The 9,194-nt window shown below is 35.8% G+C and overlaps 1 protein-coding gene across 1 annotated transcript in view; it reads right to left on the bottom strand.

The window, feature by feature from the left end:
- LOC104489641 (macrophage mannose receptor 1-like) overlaps window positions 1-9,194 on the bottom strand; it is a 33,765-nt gene that overhangs the window by 6,962 nt on the left and 17,609 nt on the right. Inside the window, exons 16-24 of the mRNA XM_010131827.1 lie at window positions 8,116-8,154; window positions 7,847-8,010; window positions 6,800-6,867; window positions 6,280-6,380; window positions 5,477-5,619; window positions 4,212-4,317; window positions 3,210-3,406; window positions 1,655-1,757; window positions 743-975 (exon numbers count right to left, since the gene is read on the bottom strand). Coding sequence (XP_010130129.1) covers window positions 743-975; window positions 1,655-1,757; window positions 3,210-3,406; window positions 4,212-4,317; window positions 5,477-5,619; window positions 6,280-6,380; window positions 6,800-6,867; window positions 7,847-8,010; window positions 8,116-8,154 — 1,154 coding nt within the window. The remainder of the gene's footprint in view (window positions 1-742; window positions 976-1,654; window positions 1,758-3,209; window positions 3,407-4,211; window positions 4,318-5,476; window positions 5,620-6,279; window positions 6,381-6,799; window positions 6,868-7,846; window positions 8,011-8,115; window positions 8,155-9,194) is intronic.

The raw sequence follows: 9,194 nt of genomic DNA, 5'->3' as shown, positions 1-9,194 counted from the left end.
AAAGAGTGTAGCATGTCAAAACACAGTTACCATCCAAATGTTCACCCTCTTCTGTTACACAACTGATGCAGGCAGCTCACAAACAGAAAGGATTTTTTTCCCTATAATATTCTAACTTCTTAATGGGGGCAATTATACCAACTGTATTTTCAAATGAAAAAATATATTGTTTGGTCAATATGTACCATATCATATAGCCTCCAGATTCCTTTAACTAAATTTTACCCCTGTTTCCACAACTGTATTTTGCTACTGCTACCATAAATAAGACTACTCTAGTAGAATGTGTGAGCGTAGCACACAGATAAAAACCATTCCTTTGAGGGTCTCAGATGTGTGACCTGAGATATCATGTCACTGATCATTGAGGTACATAAGCACATGGCAGGAGGGAAAGATGTCTGTTGTTCCTGGAATATCTTTTAGATTAAAATAAAATGTGGGAGATTTTACAATTTATATTTGAGATCTTTTAAAAGACTGCTAAAAAAGCACAGTATTGTTATATACTGGTTAGCATGAGCATTTCCTTGTGCTAAAACATGTAAGAGTACTTAGTTCATTAGAACCTCCGCTGTATGAGTCCTATTTGAAGAACTCCAGCATAAATAGGTACTGTACTGGTGTAACATGCTGTTTTCAGCACTACACTGGCAGAAATTGTGATAGGTTACAAGATAAGAGCATAAAAATCAGGTCTAGAGTCAGCTTGGCTGCCTGTATGTAATGTAGTTGTTCTTACCGTGTTGCTGTTAAGACCAATCCACAAAGGCTCTCCATATTCCTGTGCAAGTAGAAACAACAATGCCTGGCTATATGGGTCTAAAATGCTGGCAAGTTCTGAGGCGTTGCTGTTGCAGTTTTTCTGCGCTTCCTCCCAATTCATTTTGGAATGAGTGACAGAATAGCTAATGCCACCAGAACGGTCAAAAGCAAAGTCCAGTTCTGTTGCTGATGGCTTAAAGAGTTCAGGATCTGTAGGAATAAGGAAAAAAACCCACCCCAAGAACAGTTAAATCTAGAGGCCACATATTTGACTTGAGCAACTAAATAACATCTTCAATACTTACAAACCTAGTAAAAAACTGGTAATGGAATGAAATACCTTGTCATTAGTTGTTTATAGGTAACAGATAACTTAAAAGTGACAGTGAAGTTTCTGGATGAAAGAAATACATTTTCAGTCTCTGACAATTTTGAATCAGTAAATTCACAATATCTTGCATTGCAGAAGTAAGTTCACTCCATCAGTTAAAAGTAACGCACCAGCTCTGCATGTTTTCAGAATACTCTTTGCGGCTTAGCAACTTTGTGACTATTGGGTTTATTTGGATAAATATAAAACTCACCAGTTATGATGATCTATGAACTTATGTTCACTATGAACTTATGTAATTAAAATGTTTGTGGTTTTTAGCTATTTAATGACGCTTTCAAAACTGAAATAATTTTGCTTTCCTAAATTCAGATATTTAATTCATCATTCTCATCTCCAAAACATTGCTAAGTAACACTGGAATACAAAATGGTCCCTTAGGTTTTACTGTTCCTTTACCTAAAGAAAAAGACAGATAACTCATCTAAAGCATGTTAAACAAGAAAAGTTATTTTAATCCTTGAGTTATAAATTCAAGATTAGCAATACAGAACTCACCACTATTCTTCCGGCATATAAACCCTGTGGACTTAAAACACTCCTGATTATTCCATTTTCCTGTGTCATCAGCATGACCTCTCTTCAGAGTAACACAATCAAACTGTTGGAGTAAGGGAAAGAATATGAGTACGTTGATATTAGAAGTTATAAACCCAAATACTATAACCCTCTGGGTAATTTCACTCTTTTTTGACTTTAATTCTGATATTGTAGGGTTTGTATTACAACTCTAGAAACACCTTCCTTTTATCCTCTCGTCCTTTCTGGCCTCCTTTGTGGTGTCCATCTTCACCTTGGTACTGTCTTGTAAATCTTTGTTATCTTCAACTCAGCCTGCTCATTTATCTAATTATTTTAGAGGAGACATATTTGAAAGGCACTATTATTTTCAAGAATTTTCTATCACATCTTCTGTCTCAACTAATGAGATGCTATCAGTAAGTTTTTTGAGTAAGAATTAAAATAAATGGAGGTCATGGTTTCTATTTGGCTTTCAAAGCCAACTTTATGTAGTGATTATTCTTGACAGAATCATCTAAATTATGGTCCTTGACAGAGTTATCATCAGCTTTAGTTCTTAGAATTTCTCTTTAAACTACACCAAATCAGGTACTGAGTGCTTAAAAAATTGAAACTTATTTTATTTCCCTATTTGTTATTTTCCAGAAGCATTATTAGAGCTGCAGTAAAGTAGAGTTATGTGTTGTGCTGTATCCTCTATGTCTTCCTGCATGCCTTGGCCAATAGCTAGATGGGCAAGAGCAGAATGAGCTGGCTCAGGTGCAGGTTAAGCTGGTTGTCTAGAGGTGTGAATTCTGGGTTCTCTAAAGGTGTGGATACCAAAATGAAGCGAGAATGGACAGTGGGTGGAATGATATAGTGTGAAGGGCAAGTGCTGGAAGCAAGATATGGAAACAAATAGAAGAAAGGCAGTGTGAGTGTGAAAATCAGCCTGTATTGGTCTGAATACATAGAACGCTATTTTGTGTACAGAATTCTGAGATAGTTTCAGTACTAACAATGGAGAGGTTTTGATTTGTTTAGAAAGTAGTTGACATATGTTGGCCCTTAGCAATTCAATTACAATAATAAAAAAGGAAGAAGTAGGAAAAAATAGAACTCTCTCCTTTTGCATCCTCTCCTCCTTCCTTTCCAAACATGAGTTTATTTGTCAAACATGAAAATATTTCTGTGTGTTCTAAAATTCTGATGTTGCATTTATATCCTCTGCAAAAGTAACAGCAGATTACTATAAAAATAAAACTTTATTCAATCTATCCAATCTTTACTCGATCTGTCCATTGAATAAATATCCAATGAATAATAATCTGTCCAATGCCATTTTGTGCTCTGAGATACCTAGAATACTCAAACAAACATTGAAGCTTTTTCTCGCTAATCCCAGTGTAAAGATAGATTAACAATTTGGTGAGGAGGCTGAGGCAATGTCTGTAGCAAAGTGAGCTGTTCCCTTGAAGTGATACTGTTCCTTGAAGTGATGCTGCTCCCCAGATTTAACGTTAGCATTACGTAAACGCTAAGTGCTATTTACCTGCTGCAGATTGTGGCCATCTTCTGGATGTAGACTGTCAAACAAAATGGGTTCTACAAGTTTTGGGGAATCTGGAGCCCAGTTTGTATAGGAGACAGCACTTCCATCAACCCAAATGAAGTTGAGTTCACTGAGTATATCATTCAAGCCAATCCAGGGATCGTTTGATGCATCCTTCAAATGGTAAGTGAGAAAAGCTGGAAAAAAGCCATTAGAAAAGAATTTATTTGTCATGTCGTAAGTCAAGACATCAGCTCATAACCAAATCCTTAACTACTGTGTTCATTAAAGTCTAGTAAATACATTTAAATTAGCATTAGATCAGAATTTTTCCCCAGTTTATTATTTCAAGTTTATGCCAAACCTTTGCCTGTGAAAAGTCTCAAAGAGTGAAAGCATTTGGAACCATGAAGTGAGATTTGAAAGAGGAAAGATAAAAGTCTGAACACCATGTTATTTATTGAATTCACTTATTTCAACACTCAGGATGGGCTGATTGACTGATGGAAATGTTTAGCTGTATACAGCTGCAAATGGAAGCCCAGGAACATAGGCAAGGTGAAAATGTGCCTTTCTCTGACGTTCCACTATGAATTAAGTTGCAGGATTTAGGCAGTCATTTCAGAGAGATTTAGTAATACATTGTTTTCTACTTCTGGCAGAAACAGACCACAGATCCCTTTTCTTTCTTTGTGTCTAAAGATACAAATGCCAGGTCTGGATTTGTTATTTTATGCTAATGCATACCCTATAAATAGTGTAAAGCAGTTTGCATGGAAGAGGAGGAAGCAACCCTTAGCACCACTAGCATGCCCTGGACAGATAGTTCCTGGTCTTTGGAAAACGTATTGTACCATGGCCATATAACCCATGTTGAGTGTACATATTATAAAGTACATACATTTACATACTGTCTCTTTTTGCCGTGTTCTTCTGTGCAGGAAATGACCGCTGTATACAGAACAAATGCTATCTATTACTGAAAGAACTGTTGCACTCTACCTTGTACTTGTTCATTATGTATGCTTGCCAGGTTTCCTCCAAGGCTCATACAAATTTTTCTTGCGTTATGCCAGGATGCATAGGAAGAGCCAAAAATTTTGTAACACTAGGAAATAATTAGTATAGACTGTTAGTGAGCGACAGCAGAAGGAATTTATGTTTGAATTACACTAGTTTAAGTAGAAATTAGCCTAACTCAGACCCACAATATAATTTTCCAAACTTAACAGAGACTCCGCTCTGGAACCAAGTCAGAACCATTCACTAATTTTAAATTTACTCTGTGACTTTCCATGAGGGATTGAGAAAGTCACAACAAAACTCAAAGAACCATTTATAGACCACAGTAGGAGTCTGATGAGAATCTAATGTGTTAACTAAGAGATTTATAGAAGCCATACTCCATCATTAGCAAATGACAAGAAGTTCTGACCCTATAAGAAAAGTCCAGCCCAGGGTTTCATGTGGAATCACCTAACTTTCTGAAAAAAGTTTTTGACCTAGAACCCACAGTCACTGTGCTTTCATGTGTGTATTCAGCCTTTTTCATTTTATGGCTCTTTTATTAATGGAAGTGTATGACTCATGATTTCTTGAGAAGTGTGTAGTCATCGTGTTATCAATACACATTCACCCTGAAATCATTTTGGTAATTATGAGTGTGTTTACTGTGCCCTCTGCTCACCCTCTGCTCCATGGCACACTAGTTGCACTGTCAGAGAATTATCTTGCAAATTTTATGGAAAACAGCAACTCTGATGACTGTTAGAAAAAGGTAAAAAAACCTCTACTGACGTAAACTCCACTGGTGTGAATATTCCCCGGTGCGTTCATAACAATATTGTCTATATTACAAAATGGAACCCTTGCTTAATATGCACATTAAGTTTGTCCCTTCTTGGAAGAGGCAAGCATTACATTGAAGCCAATTTGTAATAATTTTGCCTTATTTCTGATTTGTTCTATCTCAAATTATCGATTTTATGCTACAGTTGGTACTTTTAGTTTAGTCCAGTTCAATTTTTTTGGAGAATATATACAATGTAGCAGTTTTCCCAATATATCTCAGATATATTAACTTCTCAGGAAAACAAAAATCTCTCAGCAAACCCACCATTTCACAAGAAGTAGCCAACTGGTTCAATTTTTAATGCCACTTTGGATAACCACTGTCGAAAGACATCTGAGACGAAAGTATATCTTTATAGCACATCAGTAAGTACCTTCCCAAGGACTCATATCATTCTGCTTGGATGTTATCGTACCTGATTTTTAAATAAAAGCCAATCTTCAGAACATCCTCCAGGAGGTAAGGGTACTGATGAGGGAAGCGTTGCGTTTATAAAACTTCTGTGCCGCTCACAGATGTAGCCATTTGAAAAACCACAGCTGACATCATTCCACAAGCCTGTAATCAATTTTTATGTAATAAGATAATATAAGACAGAATAAGATTTGTCTTTGAAATTTGTGGGAAAGTGAGCTGGCTTCTAGGCTTGTAGGTTCAAAAGCAATCTGCCTGGGAGTGTGAGATAACGTGCCGCAGCTCAACTCTACCTCCTGTCGTCATTGCTTACAGGAGGACTTTGGTCCTGCTGTGACTGTGGGAGTAGTGGCCATTCAAGACAACCAATATGGCAACCCTGTGACCTCTGAGTAGAACCTACCCAAACAGCTTTGTTGCACTGCACGATGCTAGTGTAAAGAAACACTTTATCAATGAAAACACTACAGAAAGTTAAACTCTTTATATGTTTTATTCTTTTGCTAACTATTCTTTAATTAGTTTTTGAAAGTCCCATTTGCTGTTGATTTGAAAGGAACATATTGTTCGTGCAGCTGAAAAATCAGTGATCAAATTGTCCCTGCATTCCCCATTAAAATCAATTTCTTATATTCCACTTTTATGGCTAATATTGCCCCTGAAGAAACCTCGAATATAATGACTATACTTTATTATGCATATTTTCTCAAATTGCTGGGAAAGAATGGTTTATAGCTGGCAAGATATTTTTAGCGAATAGGAAGAGCAGTACCTGTAAAAACACTTTTTAAAAGAGTAACTCACCATCCTTTTTATTTAAGATCACACAATTTTCTTGAGCATATGCAAAGCTGGGCTCATTCTGTTCCCAGGCTGCATAGTGCACTGGACTTCCATCCATCCAACTGAAAAAAACCAAACCAAAACAACAAAACAGTAGTGGTTGCTCAGACAATGTTCATGGGACAGTTCAGAAATTCTACCTTAACATGCTAAAACTATTTAAAAAAAAATTATAGCTGAGTCTATCCGTTAGCTGAGTTTTCATTAGGTGATGAAATCCCTGCATGGCTGAGTCAAAGAACAAGAATATCTTTATTTTTAATGGATGTAATCTTTGTATTCATAAAATGTACATTCCCTATAAAAATGCCATTGCAAACAGTGCTTTTACAATGTAGTTACATCAAAGGAGAATGCACATACAGTATAACTCTTTGAATCGTGTTTAAATCCCTTACAGTTGTCCCTCCAGAAGGGACTCTGGCAGTATTACACTTCTATAACTGCTTTTTATGAATCTTGATGTAGCTCATTTACCTACCTAAACTGTTGATCGTCACTCTGAATTAATCCTATGAGATATGACTTCCATTTGCCATTTTTCAAGATCTAAACATAAAAATGTACTTTTAGTTAGTGCTTTCTAATATTTGGGTGTTATCTAATACCATTTTTGTCCTATGGAAGGAAATAGATGAATACACGTTGTATAAATAACCACGTGTCATTACCAGAGAGGACCCTTGTTAAAGTAACTACCTTACAACACATACTTTTGTTTTGTTGTCTTTATTGCTGCTCTCTGAGTTTTGACTGCATTACTGGTATGATCAAAGCTTTCAAAGTTGTGTCCTCAGTTTAAAAAGAAACAAGGAAGACTTGATAAAAAATATACCATAAATTCTTTTTGTACTTTCCTGTGTCTCAACCTGTCTGCCCTCTCCTGCTTTTATATCCATGCTATTAAATTGTTAGCGTGCCTCTGCCACAGCTTTGACATATGCCCTTAGGAAAACCGTCTCAGGCAACGTGTAAGCAGTCCCCTTCAAATACGGGGACAGTTTTGCTATGTGTTGCAGGAAAACTAATTCATGAAGGTCCTAGTTCACCAGTCCCTGACCTGGTCCAGGCTAAACCTTTCTTTGAAGATGTTTTGGTCAGCAACATGATACAGTATGTGACTATCAGAGCTACACTAGCAGCAGCCTCACAACTTCATGTGACAATGTATTCTAGAATATGATATTCAGATGAGGTGTAACCACCCTGTCAAAAGGACTTTTTTTTCAGTATATACCTAATCTGCCTGTTCCTTGTTCATATATATTTGGTCAGGAACAGAAGTCTATTCAGATTAGAATATATAAGAATATACTCACTCTAGTAAATGGTAAATTCTTTTGTATTTATTTTTCTAAAGAGAAGCTCTATACTGTAGAATAAATATTTTTTTCCATTGGACATTTAAATCTACTGCTAATAAGATGTAGTAATATTATGCAACAAGCCCATTCTATTTTACTGCACAACCATATGCCGCAAAGTATATAGACCATATATAGTATAAAATAGCCAAATTTTCTCTTACCCATTTCCACAAAAATTTTCTTTCACTATTATTCCTAATCGTGGCAAGATCTCCATGATTGTTTTTACAGAATGTTCTGGCTTTCTCCATAGAGGTCTTTTCTGTGCTGAAAAAATATTGTTTGTCTCCTTTTATAATCCAGCCATCTTCTGTGACTTCATATGCTGCAACACAGGAAAGGAATCTGTGTGTTCTTCACAGTTCTTACACAAAGCTGGTGTTGCTACGTGACACTACCCCTTAGATAAGAGAAATAAACAGAAGCTTACTGGCAGAAGGGCCCAGAGGTTCTGGTTTCAGGGGTGTCCCTGAAAAAAAAAATGAAGATGTCAAATGTTTCCCGAATTAGTTCAGTTAGTGAAAATGATCTTAATGTCAATCATTTTTTCATATTTTACATATTTAGTGCAGAATATTATTTATATAGTACCTTTAGAGAAGAGAGAAAATGGATGTTCAGGGAATAACAGGTGCATTACAGGCCTATGGCTCTGTTGTGGTAGATTTTTTCTAAGTGCATCTTGTACATCCTGAATGTTGCCTAAACTGAATAACTGAAGCTACTCTGAATGAGTATTTGTTTCTGAAAGAAAACCAAACAGCAACAATACTTTACTTGAATGTTGGTATACTTCACACAATAGCAAGAGATTCTTTATGGACATTGTCGTGTGTCTGAACAAGAAATTCAAGTACTAAAAAAAAGTTTGCTTCAAAATATTTTAAATTTTATTCTTGTTCATTTGTAAAACTTCTTTTTTCTGTGAAACTACTTCGTGAAGAATCACATTCAACTGAAAATCCACTAACTTTTGAGGAATAATTTAAATGAAAAATTTCCTATATCTCACGGAGTGGGATATTGGAGCAATGTTTCTCTAAACATGCAAGGCCAAGAGCTATAAAAATCTAAACCAAACATCACCTTTATAACTTTTTTCCACAGGATTTCATCGTAAAGAATGTGTTGCTGCATGTGTAATTACATTAAATGAAGTGTGTGACACACATGCTTGGGTAAAAAAAAAAGTCATATCACCTTTTCATAATAATCTCTTGTATGATTGGTTAAAAGATTTAAAAGAAAAATAATACATGTCTGTTCTGGAAGTACGAAATATAAGTATTTCAGTATCTTTCAGTATGACATTATGCAGTGCTGGTTAATGATGGTGATTTCTTCAGGCTGTAATTTCTGCCATTCATACACTATGTTACTAATAGTAATTAACCGTACGCAGCTACTATTGGCACCTGAGCGGAGAAGCAAAGTTTCACTTCACAAAGGAGTGGAATTTACAGCAAATTTTTCTTTTTTTTTTTTTTTTTTTTTTTAATCCCCCTTCTC

The sequence above is a fragment of the Buceros rhinoceros genome, unplaced genomic scaffold (genome assembly GCF_000710305.1).
Source record: "Buceros rhinoceros silvestris isolate BGI_N320 unplaced genomic scaffold, ASM71030v1 scaffold1032, whole genome shotgun sequence".
Classification (NCBI taxonomy): domain Eukaryota; kingdom Metazoa; phylum Chordata; class Aves; order Bucerotiformes; family Bucerotidae; genus Buceros; species Buceros rhinoceros.
The sequence above is the reverse complement of the archived record's forward strand: the minus strand, read 5'-3'. Positions and strand labels throughout refer to the sequence as shown.